This window comes from Lepisosteus platostomus, chromosome 5 (genome assembly GCF_059453375.1).
Source record: "Lepisosteus platostomus isolate fLepPlt1 chromosome 5, fLepPlt1.hap1, whole genome shotgun sequence".
In the NCBI taxonomy this organism is placed as follows: domain Eukaryota; kingdom Metazoa; phylum Chordata; class Actinopteri; order Semionotiformes; family Lepisosteidae; genus Lepisosteus; species Lepisosteus platostomus.
This window is the reverse complement of record NC_142615.1, coordinates 34,837,956-34,860,477: the sequence shown is the minus strand read 5'-3', so window position 1 is coordinate 34,860,477 and position 22,522 is coordinate 34,837,956. Positions and strand designations below refer to the sequence as shown.

General features: G+C 48.8%; 1 protein-coding gene across 1 annotated transcript; it reads left to right on the top strand.

Moving 5' to 3' along the window:
• The first annotated feature begins 2,888 nt into the window (after positions 1-2,888).
• LOC148665816 (uncharacterized) lies at positions 2,889-22,522 on the top strand. Its single transcript, XM_088631685.1, has 4 exons — positions 2,889-2,970; positions 3,493-3,840; positions 4,568-4,711; positions 21,263-22,522. Exons 1-4 carry the CDS (start codon positions 2,943-2,945, stop codon positions 21,277-21,279), a joined length of 537 nt encoding a protein of 178 aa, XP_088487811.1. The 5' UTR covers positions 2,889-2,942; the 3' UTR covers positions 21,280-22,522.

Below are 22,522 nucleotides of genomic sequence, written 5' to 3'. Positions count from 1 at the left end.
AGCCTACAAAGGCCTTATTTTTTCTACCAAATATCTTATATAAGCTGCTTTTTTTGCACTGTCAAGCTTATTTTTGCACTTTAAACTTTATCCGTTTGTGATGGAATCCAAAAAGAACTAAATTTTAGATGATTTATTATCCTGAAAGAGGTACACTGTAGATCTGGGTTGTGATGGTGGTCATATTAATGGTCATGTTGTGTTTTAGTACAAGTGTAGCCTTTTAAGTTAAAACAGTAAGGCTGTGTTGGGAACTGATGATAGCAGTGTTCCAAGTCTTTCAAGACCTTGCCTAGAGGCCCTAGAAAGCTCGGGCTGGCCCTGCAAGTAATTACATTTTTCAAAAGGGAGAGCAGTTTGTGATCACATCTCAGGGATATTAAAGACACCAGTCTTCATCAGACTAGCAGGTCTGTCAAAGATTTGTTACACCTTGATTATGGAGATATATTGCATTCTGTCATATATGCGTCTCCTTTTTTGTGTTTTTGGTGTTTAAATAAAAACTTATTAAAACAAAATTTCAATTTAAATGGCTCCTCTGTTAACGAGTGTCCGTTTTGCATCTGGAAGTGTTTTTTTTTTAGCAATGAGAAGTAACTGGGAAAACTAGTGCTATTGGTCTTCTCAATTTGTTCATCTAGCGCACACTTGCGGGGGCTTGGTTATAAACTGCACATGGAGGACTAATAAATGTTTTAGATCACTTGAACTCACTTGGATTTCCGCTGTCCTGCAGTTCGTAAGCCGCCCTTAGATCCGCATAAAGGAATGGAATTAGCGTGTGAAACTGAAGTCGCTCAGGATAAGAAACGTCAAGGTGGTGTCTCCTCTGGGCTGGACAGGGCGGTAGGGCGGGTGGACCATGGGGGAGATATAGTGTGCTTAGCAGGTTAGGAGGGTAAATAAAATACATTCACCTGCTGTCTCATGCTTGCAGAAGTATCAGGTATTGTACGCGCACAACTGTTTCCTCATCAGAGCGTTAAATGTCTCCTTGCTGCGCCTCTAAACGGCAGCGATTCAACAGGGCGCCGCCTGGTGGGATTTTTTTGAAAATGCAGCCATTTTGACTTGAAAGTGTGAGCATGGGATGAAGCTCGTACAAATTAAACTCGACTCCTGGATCATGTTATTTTGGGCCTGTTGCTTCAGGGGTGAATGTGAAAATGCCATTGAGTAGGGAAATGGTTTTAAAAAACACCGTCATGTTGCATAATTTACAGGAAGTGCTTAGTTTATAGTTTATAGTTTATGGGAAGGTGGAGTGCCTTTTCAATTTGACTAGCCGTTTTGTTTCGCTGATTATTGCTAAAGACCCTACAAGAGACGCCAGGACAAGACAAACCGTGGTCTGCAATCTGTAATGTCTCCAGTTGCGTCGGGAAAATATAATCGGCTCTTTCCAGGAGAAAGACGGAAAACCTCCAGGACCGTCGCTTCTACAACAGATCTGGGTTTTCCCGTTTACCTCGTTAGCGAGGATAGGACACTAGATCTCTCTACAGCAGGGATCTGTCCGCGCGGTGCGGTGGGGTTTAAAAATAGATGCTGTGCTTTTCAGAAGCATCTCATTCGAGTGGCCCTGTCATTATCGATAACCAAAAAAACAAAATCAGAATTAGTTCCCGGCAGTCTGTTTGGGCTGCTATCCTTTTTTCACAGCGTGTGCTTCTGTTATTTTAATAATATGCCCCCAAAAACTTACTGTAAATGAAGATGCATTTTCAATTCATAGTAATAATTCCTTACACTTCTATAGGTCTCTGATGTAAGTGGTGCTGGAGCACAGAACCGACAGATGGCGCTCTTGCCTATACAATGGGATTTCCAGAGAGGCAACGCTAACTTACCATTCTGTTATGTTCCTGCAACCAATAGTGGTCCGAGTGACCATTTATATTCAGATTTCCACCAGGGCGTTTGTAAAGAAAAAGCTAATTAAAAGTCATCAGTCAGCCCTGGAGATGATAAGCAGGTGTTATGTGTGTGTGGGAGGGGGTATTGTGGACCCCTGTATTAATACGGGGGCATCATTCTCAGTTCCTGGTGTGTCTTCCGGGTTTTGTCCCAGTTGAGCTCTCGTTCACATAGCTGGTCTAATTATTTAATGAACTGTATAATTATAATGTCAAATAGGCTTAAAGGCCCTTTTTTCAGTTGCTGTGCCCTTCCAGAAAGTGACTGTAGGGGTATCGAAGTCTGTCTGATTAAATAGTTGAATTGTGTAACTGACTCCAGCCGTCCAGGGATTGAGTCTAAGACCCCCCCCATGTTAAAGGAAATCTCGCCATTAAAAATGGACCCAGGCTGGGATCTGTTCTGCCTCTTCATCTCAAGCTAGTTTTATACCAGTGCTACCCCATAGTGAAGTCATTCCCATCACAGGAAACGCATACACCAGGCCCAATTTGCCCAGAAGCCACTTACCCCCACCTGCACGTCTGGGAGGAAAGCAGAGCACCCAGAAGAAGCCGACACAAACTCATGGAGAACATGCAACACAGACAGCATGCCTGGTCCTGAATTAAACCTAGGAGGGCCCCAGCCGCCCCCCCTGGGCTTTTATTTAAATGACGACAGAACTGAGTTTAGAAACGCCCACACCTCACAGCGGGACAGCTCCAGCATCAGAGAGCAGCGGTCTCTTGGCCAGTGACCGGACGTGAAGTCCAGCGCCTCGTCAGTCTGGCTCAACAGCGGCTGAGATAAACGGGCTACACGGTACAGTTCATCTGCTCTTCTTCATCTGTGAGTACGCCTTCGTGTGTCGAAGACACGCATTTCAGTCTCACCTTAGCGGAGGGGCGCCGCTAAGTTTCCTTGCTTGACTAAGTGTAACATTACAAAGCAGGGCTCTCGCCCGTGTCCGCCGTCAACTAGAGAGGCCGGTATCGGGACTCGAAAGCTTTAAAATCTCGACATTTCTTCTCGTGGCGCTCATGTCCCGGCTACCGACCCAGGGAGCAGGTATTTCTCAACCAAAATACTGACATAACATCTTAAACTGACACTGAGGTGGCTGCACAATAACCAGCTCTTAAAATGCGCAAAACCGATAGAAGTCTAGTCCCGGGTTTGTGGCGGTTACGAACATTAAAGATGGTTTGGTTGTATTTTTTTCTTTTAAGAAGAGATACTGCACAGTGACCACTTTTTAAAACGGTGCTCTTGATTTGTAATGATCCCTCTGTTGCACTTTAGCGAAGAGGCCACATTAGGTGATAGAATGTTTTGGTCGATATCGATCTGTTTGTAGTCGCGGTGAAAATGATTGGCAGTGACTCAGGTGAAACAATAATTGATTAATTGACTCACTTATTTATTGAACTCGTATCCACCAGCGATGAGGGCTACTAAACAGTCAAGGTAAATCACTTAATTTAGAGTTGTTTTGCTGAAGTTCTGTACACGTAACGTGATAGCTTGTGCAATCCTACACAAGAGGCGTGTTCTCTGCAGAGGGATAGATTCCTTTCCGCGTCTCTCCAGGTACCGCTGTGCGGGAGGCAGCTGGTACCAGCGCCGCAGTGAGACCCGTCGGACTCGGGGACACGGTGGTCCTGCCCTGCGACCTGCAGCTCGGCTACGAGGTGATGTGGTTCGTCCAGCGTGACGAGACGGTGTTTCTGGGGCTCCTGGCCAGTAAGAGCCAGGCGGAGACGGTCAACTTCAACTACGCGTCCGACTCCTGCTTCTCTCCAGCGCTGAACTCGTCCACCGGCTCCATCGACCTGAGGATCCGGAACGTGTCGCAAACAGACCTGGGGCTCTTCTACTGCACGGGGAAAGCGCAGGGCCGGGTTGCTGTCGGAACCGGAACCAGGCTCGTCTGTGCGGGTGAATATGGAGCCTCTTTCTAGATGTTGTCGGGTGTCAGATAGCTAAATAATAAGAGATAGTGGGTGTCGGCCGGCGGAGCTCTTTCTCTCCAGCTACAGGAAAGAACATTTCTCAAACACCTGCGGTTCTGTCTTTAATGACACACAACGACCTGCGCAGTTTCAGGGAGCTGAAAGCGTCCAAAACACGCCATGGTGTTTCTAATTAGCACCCGATTGGTAATCTACATAATGAACAGGACCAATCCGAGAAGAGTGTCAATAACAATGACATAAAAATATTTCGTACAATATCCCAAAGCGCTGAACAATATGATGGACAATTAAAATAGAAAAGTTCACACTCTGGCTCATTTCTCAGACTGCTCTGTCTCAAGATGGATGGGTATTGATTTAATGAATTAAAACAAATTCTCCTTTCGAGCACGCTAAAACTGTGAAACTCCCCCCTGCTTATTTGCGGAGATCAAGAGCCCCCTTTCTCCCGTGTTTCCATCCAAACCTGAACACTAGTGGGAGCGAGTCGGTGTTTTCCTCTCCTCCGTGTCCGTACTGTAGTGCTCATTGAAACAGCATCTGGAAAGATCTCTGGTGACAGAAGATCCAACGATCGATTGTTTCTTTTCTTAAAGACGGCAACTGTGATGTGGGGAAGCCCGTTTTGTTATCCCATTTCGGAGCAAGCCATTCTCCAAGTCTCCTTCCTGCACTCGTGTTTTCACCAGGTGGACGGTGTGATGATGATGACCATAGGCAGGCACGGTCTCCCTTTGAGCTGGAGAAGTCGTGCTTCATCATTCTGTTGCTGGTGCCTCCTCTCTCTGTCCTGATAACGTCAGGCTGCGTCTTCGGCCTCTTCCGCCGGACAGGTCAGTTCACAAGCCCAGGAGGTAGTGTCCCCTACTGTCAGAGGACTGCAGAGAGCTGTCTTCTCTACGGGGTTAAAGACGTGTCTCTTGGACTGTGGCGAGCTCTCTTCTGTACGGGATTAAAGACATGTCTCACGGACTGCGGCGAGCTCTCTTCTGGACGGGGTTAAAGACGTGTCTCTCGGACTGCAGGGAGCTCTCTTCTGTCCGGGGTTAAAGACGTGTCTCTCGGACTGCGGCAAGCTCTCTTCTGTATGGGGTTAAAGACGTGTCTCTCGGACTGCAGGGAGCTCTCTTCTGTAAGGGTTAAAGACGTGTCTCTCGGACTGCAGGGAGCTCTCTTCTGTATGGGCTTAAAGACGTGTCTTTCGGACTGCAATGAGCTGTCTTCTGTACGGTTAAAGACGTGTCTCTCGGACTGCAGGGAGCTCTCTTCTGTACGGGGTTAAAGACTTGTCTCTTGGACTGCAATGAGCTCTCTTCTGTATGGGGTTAAAGAAGTGTCTCTCGGACTGCAGTGAGCTCTCTTCTGTACGGGTTAAAGATGTGTCTCTCGGACTGCAGTGAGCTCTCTTCTGTACTGGTTAAAGACGTGTCTCTCGGACTGCAATGAGCTCTATTCTGTATGGGGTTAAAGACGTATCTCTCGGACTGCAGTGAGCTCTCTTCTGTACGGGTTAAAGACGTGTCTCTCGGACTGCAGTGAGCTCTCTTCTGTACGGGTTAAAGACGTGTCTCTCGGACTGCAGTGAGCTCTCTTCTGTACGGGTTAAAGACGTGTCTCTCGGACTGCAGTGAGCTCTCTTCTGTACGGGGTTAAGGACGTGTCTCTCGGACTGCAATGAGCTCTCTTCTGTATGGGGTTAAAGACGTGTCTCTCGGACTGTAGTGAGCTCTCTTCTGTACGGGTTAAAGACATGTCTCACGGACTGCAGGGAGCTCTCTTCTGTAGGCGATTAAAGATATATCTCTCGGACTGCAGCGATCTCTCTTCTGTACGGGGTTAAAGATGTGTCTCTCGGACTGCGGCAAGCTCTCTTCTGTATGGGGTTAAAGATGTGTCTCTCGGACTGCAGTGAGCTGTCTTCTATACGGGTTAAAGATGTGTCTCTCGGACTGCAGGAAGCTTTCTTCTGTACGGGTTAAAGACGTGTCTCTCGGACTGCAGAGAGCTCTCTTCTGTACGGGTTAAAGATGTGTCTCTCGGACTGCAGGGAGCTCTCTTCTGTATGAGTTAAAGACGTGTGTCTCAGACTGCAGGGAGCTCTCTTCTGTACGGGTTAAAGACGTGTCTCTCGGACTGCAGAGAGCTCTCTTCTGTACGGGTTAAAGATGTGTCTCTCGGACTGCAGGGAGCTCTCTTCTGTATGAGTTAAAGACGTGTGTCTCAGACTGCAGGGAGCTCTCTTCTGTATGGGCTTAAAGACATGTCTTTCGGACTGCAATGAGCTGTCTTCTGTACGGGTTAAAGACGTGTCTCTCGGACTGCAGGGAGCTCTCTTCTGTATGGGGTTAAAGACTTGTCTCTTGGACTGCAATGAGCTCTCTTCTGTATGGGGTTAAAGACATGTCTCTCGGACTGCAGTGAGCTCTCTTCTGTACGGGTTAAAGATGTGTCTCTCGGACTGCAGTGAGCTCTCTTTTGTACTGGTTAAAGACGTGTCTCTTGGACTGCAGGGAGCTCTCTTCTGTACGCGATTAAAGACATATCTCTCGGACTGCGGCAAGCTCTCTTCTGTACGGGGTTAAGGAGGTGTCTCTCGGACTGCGGCAAGCTCTCTTCTGTACGCGATTAAAGACATATCTCTCGGACTGCAGCGAGCTCTCTTCTGTACGGGGTTAAAGACGTGTCTCTAGGACTGCGGCAAGCTCTCTTATGTATGGGGTTAAAGACGTGTCTCTCAGACTGCAATGAGTTGTCTTCTGTACGGGTTAAAGACGTGTCTCTCAGACTGCAGGGAGCTCTCTTCTGTATAAGTTAAAGATGTGTGTCTCAGACTGCAGGGAGCGCTCTTCTGTATGGGCTTAAGACGTGTCTTTGGACTGCAATGAGCTGTCTTCTGTATGGGTTAAAGACGTGTCTCACGAACTGCAGAGAGCTCTCTTCTGTACGCGATTAAAGACATATCTCTCGGACTGCGGCGAGCTCTCTTCTGTATGGGGTTAAAGACGTGTCTCTCGGACTGCAGGGAGCTCTCTTCTGTACGGGGTTAAAGACTTGTCTCTTGGACTGCAATGAGCTCTCTTCTGTACGGGTTAAAGACTTGTCTCTCGGACTGCAGTAGCTCTTTTCTGTATGGGTTAAAGACATGTCTCTCGGACTGCAGGGAGCTTTCTTCTCTACGGGGTTAAAGACGTGTCTCACGGACTGCAGGGAGCTCTCTTCTGTACGGGGTTAAAGACATGTCTCTCGGACTGCGGCAAGGTCTCTTCTGTATGGGGTTAAAGACGTGTCTCTCGGACTGCAATGAGCTGTCTTCTGTACGGGTTAAAGACGTGTCTCTCGGACTGCAGGGAGCTCTCTTCTGTATGGGGTTAAAGACGTGTCTCTTGGACTGCAGGGAGCTCTCTTCTGGACAGGGTTAAGGACGTGTCTCTCGGACTGCAGTAGCTCTCTTCTGTATGGGTTAAAGACATGTCTCTCGGACTGCAGGGAGCTCTCTTCTCTACGGGGTTAAAGACTTGTCTCTCGGACTGCAGAGAGCTCTCTTCTGTACGGGGTTAAAGACGTGTCTCTCGGACTGCTGCAAGCTCTCTTCTGTATGGGGTTAAAGACGTGTCTCTCGGACGCCAATGAGCTGTCTTCTGTACGGGTTAAAGACGTGTCTCTAGGACTGCAGGGAGCTCTCTTCTGTAAGGGTTAAAGACGTGTCTCTCAGACTGCAGGGAGCTCTCTTCTGTACGGGTTAAAGACGTGTCTCTCGGACTGCAGTGAGCTCTCTTCTGTACAGGTTAAAGACTTGTCTCTCGGGCTGCAGTGAGCTCTCTTCTGTACGGGGTTAAGGACGTGTCTCTCGGACTGCAGTAGCTCTCTTCTGTATGGGTTAAAGAAATTTCTCTCGGACTGCAGGGAGCTCTCTTCTCTACGGGGTTGAAGACGTGTCTCACAGACTGCAGAGAGCTCTCTTCTGTACGCGATTAAAGACATATCTCTCGGACTGCAACGAGCTCTCTTCTGTATGGGGTTAAAGACGTGTCTCTCGGACTGCAGGGAGCTCTCTTCTGTAAGGGTTAAAGACGTGTCTCTCGGACTGCAGAGAGCTCTCTTCTGTACGGGTTAAAGACGTGTCTCTCGGACTGCAGGGAGCTCTCTTCTGTATGGGCTTAAAGACGTGTCTTTCGGACTGCAATGAGCTCTCTTCTGTATGGGCTTAAAGACATGTCTCTCGGACTGCAATGAGCTGTCTTCTGTACGGGTTAAAGACGTGTCTCTCGGACTGCAGGGAGCTCTCTTCTGTAAGGGTTAAAGACGTGTCTCTCGGACTGCAGGGAGCCCTCTACTGTACGGGTTAAAGACGTGTCTCTCGGACTGCAGTGAGCTCTCTTCTGTACGGGTTAAAGACGTGTCTCTCGGACTGCAGTGAGCCCTCTTCTGTACGGGTTAAAGATGTGTCTCTCGGGCTGCAGTGAGCTCTCTTCTGTACGGGGTTAAGGACGTGTCTCTCGGACTGCAGTAGCTCTCTTCTGTATGGGTTAAAGAAATGTCTCTCGGACTGCAGGGAGCTCTCTTCTCTACGGGGTTAAAGACATGTCTCACAGACTGCAGAGAGCTCTCTTCTGTACGCGATTAAAGACATATCTCTCGGACTGCGGCGAGCTCTCTTCTGTATGGGGTTAAAGACGTGTCTCTCGGACTGCAGGGAGCTCTCTTCTGTAAGGGTTAAAGACGTGTCTCTCGGACTGCAGAGAGCTCTCTTCTGTACGGGTCAAAGACGTGTCTCTCGGACTGCAGGGAGCTCTCTTCTGTACGGGTTAAAGACGTGTCTCTCGGACTGCAGAGAGCTCTCTTCTGTACGGGTCAAAGACGTGTCTCTCGGACTGCAGGGAGCTCTCTTCTGTATGGGGTTAAAGACGTGTCTTTCGGACTGCAATGAGCTCTCTTCTGTATGGGCTTAAAGATGTGTCTCTCGGACTGCAATCAGCTGTCTTCTGTACGGGTTAAAGACGTGTCTCTCGGACTGCAGGGAGCTCTCTTCTGTAAGGGTTAAAGACGTGTCTCTCGGACTGCAGAGAGCTCTCTTCTGTACGGGTTAAAGATGTGTCTCTCGGACTGCAGGGAGCTCTCTTCTGTACTGGTTAAAGACGTGTCTCTCGGACTGCAATGAGCTCTATTCTGTATGGGGTTAAAGACGTGTCTCTCGGACTGCAGTGAGCTCTCTTCTGTACGGGTTAAAGACGTGTCTCTCGGACTGCAGTGAGCTCTCTTCTGTACGGGTTAAAGACGTGTCTCTCGGACTGCAGTGAGCTCTCTTCTGTACGGGTTAAAGACGTGTCTCTCGGACTGCAGTGAGCTCTCTTCTGTACGGGGTTAAGGACGTGTCTCTCGGACTGCAATGAGCTCTCTTCTGTATGGGGTTAAAGACGTGTCTCTCGGACTGTAGTGAGCTCTCTTCTGTACGGGTTAAAGACATGTCTCACGGACTGCAGGGAGCTCTCTTCTGTAGGCGATTAAAGATATATCTCTCGGACTGCAGCGATCTCTCTTCTGTACGGGGTTAAAGATGTGTCTCTCGGACTGCGGCAAGCTCTCTTCTGTATGGGGTTAAAGATGTGTCTCTCGGACTGCAGTGAGCTGTCTTCTATACGGGTTAAAGATGTGTCTCTCGGACTGCAGGAAGCTTTCTTCTGTACGGGTTAAAGACGTGTCTCTCGGACTGCAGAGAGCTCTCTTCTGTACGGGTTAAAGATGTGTCTCTCGGACTGCAGGGAGCTCTCTTCTGTATGAGTTAAAGACGTGTGTCTCAGACTGCAGGGAGCTCTCTTCTGTATGGGCTTAAAGACATGTCTTTCGGACTGCAATGAGCTGTCTTCTGTACGGGTTAAAGACTTGTCTCTCGGACTGCAGGGAGCTCTCTTCTGTATGGGGTTAAAGACTTGTCTCTTGGAATGCAATGAGCTCTCTTCTGTATGGGGTTAAAGACATGTCTCTCGGACTGCAGTGAGCTCTCTTCTGTACGGGTTAAAGATGTGTCTCTCGGACTGCAGTGAGCTCTCTTTTGTACTGGTTAAAGACGTGTCTCTTGGACTGCAGGGAGCTCTCTTCTGTACGCGATTAAAGACATATCTCTCGGACTGCGGCAAGCTCTCTTCTGTACGGGGTTAAGGAGGTGTCTCTCGGACTGCGGCAAGCTCTCTTCTGTACGCGATTAAAGACATATCTCTCGGACTGCAGCGAGCTCTCTTCTGTACGGGGTTAAAGACGTGTCTCTAGGACTGCGGCAAGCTCTCTTATGTATGGGGTTAAAGACGTGTCTCTCAGACTGCAATGAGTTGTCTTCTGTACGGGTTAAAGACGTGTCTCTCAGACTGCAGGGAGCTCTCTTCTGTATAAGTTAAAGATGTGTGTCTCAGACTGCAGGGAGCGCTCTTCTGTATGGGCTTAAGACGTGTCTTTGGACTGCAATGAGCTGTCTTCTGTATGGGTTAAAGACGTGTCTCACGAACTGCAGAGAGCTCTCTTCTGTACGCGATTAAAGACATATCTCTCGGACTGCGGCGAGCTCTCTTCTGTATGGGGTTAAAGACGTGTCTCTCGGACTGCAGGGAGCTCTCTTCTGTACGGGGTTAAAGACTTGTCTCTTGGACTGCAATGAGCTCTCTTCTGTACGGGTTAAAGACTTGTCTCTCGGACTGCAGTAGCTCTTTTCTGTATGGGTTAAAGACATGTCTCTCGGACTGCAGGGAGCTTTCTTATCTACGGGGTTAAAGACGTGTCTCACGGACTGCAGGGAGCTCTCTTCTGTACGGGGTTAAAGACATGTCTCTCGGACTGCGGCAAGGTCTCTTCTGTATGGGGTTAAAGAGGTGTCTCTCGGACTGCAATGAGCTGTCTTCTGTACGGGTTAAAGACGTGTCTCTCGGACTGCAGGGAGCTCTCTTCTGTATGGGGTTAAAGACGTGTCTCTTGGACTGCAGGGAGCTCTCTTCTGGACAGGGTTAAGGACGTGTCTCTCGGACTGCAGTAGCTCTCTTCTGTATGGGTTAAAGACATGTCTCTCGGACTGCAGGGAGCTCTCTTCTCTACGGGGTTAAAGACTTGTCTCTCGGACTGCAGAGAGCTCTCTTCTGTACGGGGTTAAAGACGTGTCTCTCGGACTGCTGCAAGCTCTCTTCTGTATGGTGTTAAAGACGTGTCTCTCGGACGCCAATGAGCTGTCTTCTGTACGGGTTAAAGACGTGTCTCTAGGACTGCAGGGAGCTCTCTTCTGTAAGGGTTAAAGACGTGTCTCTCAGACTGCAGGGAGCTCTCTTCTGTACGGGTTAAAGACGTGTCTCTCGGACTGCAGTGAGCTCTCTTCTGTACAGGTTAAAGACTTGTCTCTCGGGCTGCAGTGAGCTCTCTTCTGTACGGGGTTAAGGACGTGTCTCTCGGACTGCAGTAGCTCTCTTCTGTATGGGTTAAAGAAATTTCTCTCGGACTGCAGGGAGCTCTCTTCTCTACGGGGTTGAAGACGTGTCTCACAGACTGCAGAGAGCTCTCTTCTGTACGCGATTAAAGACATATCTCTCGGACTGCAACGAGCTCTCTTCTGTATGGGGTTAAAGACGTGTCTCTCGGACTGCAGGGAGCTCTCTTCTGTAAGGGTTAAAGACGTGTCTCTCGGACTGCAGAGAGCTCTCTTCTGTACGGGTTAAAGACGTGTCTCTCGGACTGCAGGGAGCTCTCTTCTGTATGGGCTTAAAGACGTGTCTTTCGGACTGCAATGAGCTCTCTTCTGTATGGGCTTAAAGACATGTCTCTCGGACTGCAATGAGCTGTCTTCTGTACGGGTTAAAGACGTGTCTCTCGGACTGCAGGGAGCTCTCTTCTGTAAGGGTTAAAGACGTGTCTCTCGGACTGCAGGGAGCCCTCTACTGTACGGGTTAAAGACGTGTCTCTCGGACTGCAGTGAGCTCTCTTCTGTACGGGTTAAAGACGTGTCTCTCGGACTGCAGTGAGCCCTCTTCTGTACGGGTTAAAGATGTGTCTCTCGGGCTGCAGTGAGCTCTCTTCTGTACGGGGTTAAGGACGTGTCTCTCGGACTGCAGTAGCTCTCTTCTGTATGGGTTAAAGAAATGTCTCTCGGACTGCAGGGAGCTCTCTTCTCTACGGGGTTAAAGACATGTCTCACAGACTGCAGAGAGCTCTCTTCTGTATGCGATTAAAGACATATCTCTCGGACTGCGGCGAGCTCTCTTCTGTATGGGGTTAAAGACGTGTCTCTCGGACTGCAGGGAGCTCTCTTCTGTAAGGGTTAAAGACGTGTCTCTCGGACTGCAGAGAGCTCTCTTCTGTACGGGTCAAAGACGTGTCTCTCGGACTGCAGGGAGCTCTCTTCTGTACGGGTTAAAGACGTGTCTCTCGGACTGCAGGGAGCTCTCTTCTGTATGGGGTTAAAGACGTGTCTTTCGGACTGCAATGAGCTCTCTTCTGTATGGGTTAAAGACGTGTCTCTCGGACTGCAGGGAGCTCTCTTCTGTAAGGGTTAAAGACGTGTCTCTCGGACTGCAGAGAGCTCTCTTCTGTACGGGTTAAAGATGTGTCTCTCGGACTGCAGGGAGCTCTCTTCTGTACTGGTTAAAGACGTGTCTCTCGGACTGCAATGAGCTCTATTCTGTATGGGGTTAAAGACGTGTCTCTCGGACTGCAGTGAGCTCTCTTCTGTACGGGTTAAAGACGTGTCTCTCGGACTGCAGTGAGCTCTCTTCTGTACGGGTTAAAGACGTGTCTCTCGGACTGCAGTGAGCTCTCTTCTGTACGGGTTAAAGACGTGTCTCTCTGACTGCAGTGAGCTCTCTTCTGTACGGGGTTAAGGACGTGTCTCTCGGACTGCAATGAGCTCTCTTCTGTATGGGGTTAAAGACGTGTCTCTCGGACTGTAGTGAGCTCTCTTCTGTACGGGTTAAAGACATGTCTCACGGACTGCAGGGAGCTCTCTTCTGTAGGCGATTAAAGATATATCTCTCGGACTGCAGCGATCTCTCTTCTGTACGGGGTTAAAGATGTGTCTCTCGGACTGCGGCAAGCTCTCTTCTGTATGGGGTTAAAGATGTGTCTCTCGGACTGCAGTGAGCTGTCTTCTATACGGGTTAAAGATGTGTCTCTCGGACTGCAGGAAGCTTTCTTCTGTACGGGTTAAAGACGTGTCTCTCGGACTGCAGAGAGCTCTCTTCTGTACGGGTTAAAGATGTGTCTCTCGGACTGCAGGGAGCTCTCTTCTGTATGAGTTAAAGACGTGTGTCTCAGACTGCAGGGAGCTCTCTTCTGTATGGGCTTAAAGACATGTCTTTCGGACTGCAATGAGCTGTCTTCTGTACGGGTTAAAGACTTGTCTCTCGGACTGCAGGGAGCTCTCTTCTGTATGGGGTTAAAGACTTGTCTCTTGGACTGCAATGAGCTCTCTTCTGTATGGGGTTAAAGACATGTCTCTCGGACTGCAGTGAGCTCTCTTCTGTACGGGTTAAAGATGTGTCTCTCGGACTGCAGTGAGCTCTCTTTTGTACTGGTTAAAGACGTGTCTCTTGGACTGCAGGGAGCTCTCTTCTGTACGCGATTAAAGACATATCTCTCGGACTGCGGCAAGCTCTCTTCTGTACGGGGTTAAGGAGGTGTCTCTCGGACTGCGGCAAGCTCTCTTCTGTACGCGATTAAAGACATATCTCTCGGACTGCAGCGAGCTCTCTTCTGTACGGGGTTAAAGACGTGTCTCTAGGACTGCGGCAAGCTCTCTTATGTATGGGGTTAAAGACGTGTCTCTCAGACTGCAATGAGTTGTCTTCTGTACGGGTTAAAGACGTGTCTCTCAGACTGCAGGGAGCTCTCTTCTGTATAAGTTAAAGATGTGTGTCTCAGACTGCAGGGAGCGCTCTTCTGTATGGGCTTAAGACGTGTCTTTGGACTGCAATGAGCTGTCTTCTGTATGGGTTAAAGACGTGTCTCACGAACTGCAGAGAGCTCTCTTCTGTACGCGATTAAAGACATATCTCTCGGACTGCGGCGAGCTCTCTTCTGTATGGGGTTAAAGACGTGTCTCTCGGACTGCAGGGAGCTCTCTTCTGTACGGGGTTAAAGACTTGTCTCTTGGACTGCAATGAGCTCTCTTCTGTACGGGTTAAAGACTTGTCTCTCGGACTGCAGTAGCTCTTTTCTGTATGGGTTAAAGACATGTCTCTCGGACTGCAGGGAGCTTTCTTCTCTACGGGGTTAAAGACGTGTCTCACGGACTGCAGGGAGCTCTCTTCTGTACGGGGTTAAAGACATGTCTCTCGGACTGCGGCAAGGTCTCTTCTGTATGGGGTTAAAGACGTGTCTCTCGGACTGCAATGAGCTGTCTTCTGTACGGGTTAAAGACGTGTCTCTCGGACTGCAGGGAGCTCTCTTCTGTATGGGGTTAAAGACGTGTCTCTTGGACTGCAGGGAGCTCTCTTCTGGACAGGGTTAAGGACGTGTCTCTCGGACTGCAGTAGCTCTCTTCTGTATGGGTTAAAGACATGTCTCTCGGACTGCAGGGAGCTCTCTTCTCTACGGGGTTAAAGACTTGTCTCTCGGACTGCAGAGAGCTCTCTTCTGTACGGGGTTAAAGACGTGTCTCTCGGACTGCTGCAAGCTCTCTTCTGTATGGGGTTAAAGACGTGTCTCTCGGACGCCAATGAGCTGTCTTCTGTACGGGTTAAAGACGTGTCTCTAGGACTGCAGGGAGCTCTCTTCTGTAAGGGTTAAAGACGTGTCTCTCAGACTGCAGGGAGCTCTCTTCTGTACGGGTTAAAGACGTGTCTCTCGGACTGCAGTGAGCTCTCTTCTGTACAGGTTAAAGACTTGTCTCTCGGGCTGCAGTGAGCTCTCTTCTGTACGGGGTTAAGGACGTGTCTCTCGGACTGCAGTAGCTCTCTTCTGTATGGGTTAAAGAAATTTCTCTCGGACTGCAGGGAGCTCTCTTCTCTACGGGGTTGAAGACGTGTCTCACAGACTGCAGAGAGCTCTCTTCTGTACGGGTTAAAGACGTGTCTCTCGGACTGCAGGGAGCTCTCTTCTGTATGGGCTTAAAGACGTGTCTTTCGGACTGCAGGGAGCTCTCTTCTGTAAGGGTTAAAGACGTGTCTCTCGGACTGCAGAGAGCTCTCTTCTGTACGGGTTAAAGACGTGTCTCTCGGACTGCAGGGAGCTCTCTTCTGTATGGGCTTAAAGACGTGTCTTTCGGACTGCAATGAGCTCTCTTCTGTATGGGCTTAAAGACATGTCTCTCGGACTGCAATGAGCTGTCTTCTGTACGGGTTAAAGACGTGTCTCTCGGACTGCAGGGAGCTCTCTTCTGTAAGGGTTAAAGACGTGTCTCTCGGACTGCAGGGAGCCCTCTACTGTACGGGTTAAAGACGTGTCTCTCGGACTGCAGTGAGCTCTCTTCTGTACGGGTTAAAGACGTGTCTCTCGGACTGCAGTGAGCCCTCTTCTGTACGGGTTAAAGATGTGTCTCTCGGGCTGCAGTGAGCTCTCTTCTGTACGGGGTTAAGGACGTGTCTCTCGGACTGCAGTAGCTCTCTTCTGTATGGGTTAAAGAAATGTCTCTCGGACTGCAGGGAGCTCTCTTCTCTACGGGGTTAAAGACATGTCTCACAGACTGCAGAGAGCTCTCTTCTGTACGCGATTAAAGACATATCTCTCGGACTGCGGCGAGCTCTCTTCTGTATGGGGTTAAAGACGTGTCTCTCGGACTGCAGGGAGCTCTCTTCTGTAAGGGTTAAAGACGTGTCTCTCGGACTGCAGAGAGCTCTCTTCTGTACGGGTCAAAGACGTGTCTCTCGGACTGCAGGGAGCTCTCTTCTGTACGGGTTAAAGACGTGTCTCTCGGACTGCAGGGAGCTCTCTTCTGTATGGGGTTAAAGACGTGTCTTTCGGACTGCAATGAGCTCTCTTCTGTATGGGCTTAAAGATGTGTCTCTCGGACTGCAATCAGCTGTCTTCTGTACGGGTTAAAGACGTGTCTCTCGGACTGCAGGGAGCTCTCTTCTGTAAGGGTTAAAGACGTGTCTCTCGGACTGCAGAGAGCTCTCTTCTGTACGGGTTAAAGATGTGTCTCTCGGACTGCAGGGAGCTCTCTTCTGTATGGGCTTAAAGACGTGTCTTTCGGACTGCAATGAGCTGTCTTCTGTACAGGTTAAAGACGTGTCTCTCGGACTGCAGGGAGCTCTCTTCTGTACGGGGTTAAAGACTTGTCTCTTGGACTGCAATGAGCTCTGTTCTGTACAGGTTAAAGACTTGTCTCTCGGACTGCAGTGAGCTCTCTTCTGTACGGGTTAAAGACGTGTCTCTTGGACTGCAATGAGCTCTCTTCTGTATGGGGTTAAAGACGTGTCTCTCGGACTGCAGTGAGCTCTCTTCTGTAAGGGTTAAAGACGTGTCTCCCGGACTGCAGGGAGCTCTCTTCTGTATGAGTTAAAGACGTGTGTCTCAGACTGCAGGGAGCTCTCTTCTGTATGGGCTTAAAGACATGTCTTTCGGACTGCAATGAGCTGTCTTCTGTACAGGTTAAAGACGTGTCTCTCGGACTGCAGGGAGCTCTCTTCTGTACGGGGTTAAAGACTTGTCTCTTGGACTACAATGAGCTCTCTTCTGTATGGGGTTAAAGACGTGTCTCTCGGACAGCAGTGAGCTCTCTTCTGTACGGGTTAAAGATGTGTCTCTCGGACTGCAGTGAGCTCTCTTTTGTACTGGTTAAAGACGTGTCTCTTGGACTGCAGTGAGCTCTCTGCTGTACAGGTTAAAGACGTGTCTCTCAGACTGCAGGGAGCTCTCTTCCGTATGGGCTTAAAGACGTGTCTCTTGGACTGCAGGGAGCTCTCTTCTGGACGGGGTTAAGGACGTGTCTCTCGGACTGCAGTAGCTCTCTTCTCTATGGGCTAAAGACATGTCTCTCGGACTGCAGGGAGCTCTCTTCTGTACTCGATTAAAGACATATCTCTCGGACTGCGGCGAGCTCTCTTCTGTACGGTGTTAAAGACGTGTCTCTCGGACTGCGGCAAGCTCTCGTCTGTATGGGGTTAAAGACGTGTCTCTCAGACTGAAATGAGCTGTCTTCTGTACCGGTTAAAGACTTGTCTCTCGGACTGCAGGGAGCTCTCTTCTGTATGAGTTAAAGACGTGTGTCTCAGACTGCAGGGAGCTCTCTTCTGTATGGGCTTAAAGACATGTCTTTCGAACTGCAATGAGCTGTCTTCTGTACGGGTTAAAGACGTGTCTCTCGGACAGCAGGGAGCTCTCTTCTGTACGGGGTTAAAGACTTGTCTCTTGGACTGCTATGAGCTCTCTTCTGTATGGGGTTAAAGACATGTCTTTCGGACTGCAATGAGCTGTCTTCTGTATGGGTTAAAGACGTGTCTCTCGGACTGCTGGGAGCTCTCTTCTGTACGGGGTTAAAGACGTGTCTCGCGGACTGCAGTGAGCTCTCCTCTGTACGGGTTAAAGACATGTCTCTTGGACTGCAGTGAGCTCTCTTCTGTACGGGTTAGAGACCTGTCTCTCGGACTGCAGTGAGCTCTCTTCTGTACGGGTTAAAGACGTGTCTTCTCAGACTGCAATGAGCTCTCTTCTGTACGGGTTAAAGACGTGTGTTTCGGACTGCAGGGAGCTCTCTTCTGTACGGGGTTGAAGACGTGTCTCTCGGACTGCGGCAAGCTCTCTTCTGTATGGGGTTAAAGACGTGTCTCTCGGACTGCAGGGAGCCCTCTTCTGTAAGGGTTAAAGTCGTGTCTCTCGGGCTCTAGGGAGCTCTCTTCTGTATGGGTTAAAGACTTGTCTCTCGGACTGCAGGGAGCTCTCTTCTGTATGAGTTAAAGACGTGTGCCTCAGAATGCAGGGAGCTCTCTTCTGTTTGGGCTTCAAGATGTGTCTTTCGGACTGCAATGAGCTGTCTTCTGTACGGGTTAAAGACGTGTCTCTCGGACTGCAGGGAGCTCTCTTCTGTACGGGGTTAAAGACTTGTCTCTTGGACTGCAATGAGCTCTCTTCTGTATGGGGTTAAAGACGTGTCTCTCGGACTGCAGTGAGCTCTCTTCTGTACGGGTTAAAGATGTGTCTCTCGGACTGCAGTGAGCTCTCTTCTGTACTGGTTAAAGACGTGTCTCTTGGACTGCAGTGAGCTCTCTTCTGTACAGGTTAAAGACGTGTCTCTCGGACTGCAATGAGCTCTCTTCTGTATGGGGTTAAAGACGTGTCTCTCGGACTGCAGTGAGCTCTCTTCTGTAAGGGTTAAAGACGTGTCTCTCGGACTGCAGAGAGCTCTCTTCTGTACGGGTTAAAGACGTGTGTCTCGGACTGCAGGGAGCTCTCTTCTGTACGGGGTTGAAGACGTGTCTCTCGGACTGTGCTGAGCTCTCTTCTGTACGGGGTTAAAGACGTGTCTCTCGGACTGCATTAGCTTTCTTCTGTACGGGGTTAAAGACGTATCTCTCGGACTGCGGCAAGCTCTCCTCTGTATGGGGTTAAAGACGTGTCTCTCGGACTGCAATGAGCTGTCTTCTGTACGGGTTAAAGACGTGTCTCTCGGACTGCAGAGAGCTCTCTTCTGTAAGGGTTAAAGTCGTGTCTCTCGGACTGCAGGGAGCTCTCTTCTGTACGGGTTAAAGACCTGTCTCTCGGACTGCTGTGAGCTCTCTTCTGTACGGGTTAAAGTCGTGTCTCTTGGACTGCAATGAGCTCTCTTCTGTACGGGGTTAAAGACGTGTCTCTCGGACTGCAGTGAGCTCTCTTCTGTACGGGTTAAAGACATGTCTCTCGGACTGCAGTGAGCTCTCTTCTGTATGGGGTTAAAGACGTTTCTCTTGGACTGCAGGGAGCTCTCTTCTGGACGGGGTTAAGGACGTGTCTCTCGGACTGCATTAGCTTTCTTCTGTACGGGGTTAAAGACGTATCTCTCAGACTGCAGTGGGCTCTCTTCTGTACGGGTTAAAGACATGTCTCTCGGACTGCAATGAGCTGTCTTCTGTACGGTTTAAAGACGTGTCTCTCGGACTGCAGGGAGCTCTCTTCTGTAAGGGTTAAAGTCGTGTCTCTCGGACTGCAGGGAGCTCTATTCTGTATGGGTTAAAGACTTGTCTCTCGGACTGCAGGGAGCTCTCTTCTGTATGAGTTAAAGACGTGTGTCTCAGACTGCAGGGAGATCTCTTCTGTATGGGCTTAAAGACGTGTCTTTCGGACTGCAATGAGCTGTCTTCTGTACGGGTTAAAGACGTGTCTCTCGGACTGCAGTGAGCTCTCTTCTGTACTGGTTAAAGACGTGTCTCTTGGACTGCAGTGAGCTCTCTTCTGTACGGGTTAAAGACGTGTCTCTCGGACTGCAGTGAGCTCTCTTCTGTACGGGTTAAAGACGTGTCTCTTGGACTGCAATGAGCTCTCTTCTGTACGGGGTTAAAGACGTGTCTCTCGGACTGCAGTGAGCTCTCTTCTGTACGGGTTAAAGACCTGTCTCTCGGACTGCAGTGAGCTCTCCTCTGTACGGGTTAAAGATGTTTCCCTTGGACTGCAATGAGCTCTCTTCTGTACGGGGTTAAAGACGTGTCTCTCGGACTGTGGCGAGCTCTCTTCTGGACGGGGTTAAAGACGTGTCTCTCGGACTGCAGGGATCTCTCTTCTGTACGGGTTAAAAACGTGTCTTCTCAGACTGCAATGAGCTCTCTTCTGTACGGGTTAAAGACATGTGTCTCGGACTGCAGGGAGCTCTCTTCTGTACGGGGTTAAAGACGTGTCTCTCGGACTGTGCTGAGCTCTCTTCTGTACGGGGTTAAAGACGTGTCTCTCGGACTGCGGCGAGCTCTGTTCTGTACGGGGGATAAAGATGTGTCTCTCGGACTCTAGGGAGCTCTCTTCTGTATGTGGTTAAAGGTGTGTGTCTCAGACTGCGACGAGCTATCTTTTGGATGGGGTTAAAGACGTGTCTCTCGGACTGCAGGGAGCTGTCTTCTGTACGGGGATAAAGACGTGTCTCTCGGACTCTAGGGAGCTCTCTTCTGTACGGGGATAAAGACGTGTCTGTCGGACTCTAGGGAGCTCTCTTCTGTACGAGGTTAAAGACATGTCTCTCGGACTGCTTCGAGCTCTCTTCTGTACGGGGTTAAAGACATGTCTCTTGGACTGCAGGGAGCTCTCTTCTGTACGGTTTAAAGACGTGTCTCTCGGACTGTAGCGAGCTCTCCTCTGTACAGGGTTAAAGACAAACTTGCGTGGTTATTATCTATAGTTACTTGCTGCAGACCTTAGTTATAGATTGCATGTTACCCTGGACAAGTGTTTGCTAAGCACATTGTTTACATAAACTGATATATCTTTACTGCTCAATTAGTGATTTTCTCCAGTAATACTTGATACTTGAATGTCTGTGTGAAACCCTCATCAGAGGTCAGTACAGTGAAAGTCCTGCACAGTAATTACCTCCTCCCGTCTTTTATAGGAGTACCATCACAGTCAGAATACAGTCTGATCAGATCTGTTTCTGCTCCTTCTGACCAGGTGCAGAAATGTACATCAGCCCTGAAAAGAGAAAGAGATGCAGGAGGAATGTACAGGTATTTGGCATCATTCCCCAGTGACTAACCATGCAGATAAAACTCGTTACCTGTCCTCTAATCAGGACAGGAGTCGCTTCTTTACACAAAGGGTGGTGGGGGTGTGGAACAAGCTGCCCAGCCATGTTGTTGAAGCCAATAACCTGACTTCTTCTTTTTTTAAATTTGGATTTGATAATGAAAGAATTTTCAAATACAAAGTTCAACAATTTACAGCTTTCATCTTTCATTTTTTGATCATATTGTTTTTATATAAAGAACTATTTACATTATGCCAGCATAGGAGGGTGGTTACAACTAGAAATACAATCAGCAAAAACACAACAAATAACCCACATTCTAGACAAAATGGTTTCATCCTCATTTACAGAACAGAATCAGGTCTCAGCTGGGCCACAAACCCAATCCAGTCTTGCCAGCATTTGCTAATCCTTTCTGCTTGTAACCTGAGAGAAAAGGTGATCTTTTCCATTATATACATCTTTCACAACATTGATCCACTGTTCCGGTGTTGGAGATCTTTAATAGACCATATTCCCATGATCGTTTTCTTGCTATGAACTAAAAGAATTAGGAGGCACTTGTTTCTACAAAGAGTGGCGGGGGTGTGGAACAAGCTGCCCAGCCATATGGCTTCCCTCAACACACAGCTGGATGAAATCCATGAGTCTTGACTACCAAACAGACTGAGAGGGCTCTTGTAACTGTCCTTGTTTTCTTGTGATTTAAGAAAAATGTATCCAGACTGTTGCTCTGAAGTGCAGCTGGACCCTAAGTTAATCTTTGTTCTGTTTTCAGGAAGTGGACCACTTTGATAAATCAGACTTCATCACTGTCCGGTACGCATCAGGACAAGACAGTCACAGTAAAGTGTGTCTGTGTGTGCCCTGAACTCAGCTCTGTAACTCCTGGACCAGTATGTGCTCTCCTGACTCAAGACTCAAGACGAGGGTCTGGTTGTTACTCCCATGATCCTCGTCCTGGCATCTGCACCGTGTTTTCAGAACACCTCCTGGAAAGACTCTGGAATTCTGCCTTCTGGGAAAGAGACCGGAGACACACTGGATCCCAGACAGGACAGAGAGACAATGAGCATCAACAAGGTCACGTCGTGTGATCGGGGACATACTGGACTGTTTCTGTGCCACATGTTTAATCTAGACTCCTACCTCTACAGCTCATGTCACACAGCTGGCAAGAGCTGCAGGACTTTACAACTGCAGATGACCTGGATTGGTGAAAGTATATTACTGCAAAAGGTAAAAATACCAAAGAAAAATGGAGTTAAACTCTTTGAATCAGACCTTATTTGGAAGTATTTCTGCAGATAGCTTTTTTATATTTTGGTTAAATATTGCTGACTGCACACATGGTACTGATGAAATATGCTTAACAGATCTAACTAAGATTTTGCACAAGAGCAGGTAAGCTGGACAAATTTAGAAGAGCGCCTCTCTGCTGCAGGAACGGCGGGGCGATGTCGCACAGAGTGACACACCTCACATTCTGCCGGGAACAAGCTGCACGACCAGTCGTGGTCTCTTTGGGAATACTACAGCCTATAATAACTCGTTTGTTTTTTACCACGACGGGCTCCAATTCGCGTTTCGCTGGGAGGTATCCCTATGACCTCTCCTTCATACATTTAAAACGGACAGAACGCGAAGATCTCCTCATTATATAACGTAAAATTCCCAAAGGCGTTGACCGAGGTCCGTCTCCTCCAGTCGTGTGTTACCGCGCTGTTTCTGTTCAAACACATAGCTCTGCTAGATGAAGCGGAGCTCATTTCAGACATTTCAGACGCGTGACCTTGCTCTTGCAATTGGTGGGGAAATACGTGATTTAACAGCGACATCTCATGGCTTATCCCTAAAGAAACAGTAAAAAAGACAGGTTCAGTGCTCGAGATATTAATTGTATTTTGAAAACAAGTGTATTTAAAGTCAATCTTAAGGTACGCAGCCTTGATGTATGGAAGCCCGTTTCCGCCAGGGAGTAAAAAAAAACGCGCTATGGTATCTAAGAATTGCGACTTTATATATCACATTTGCGACT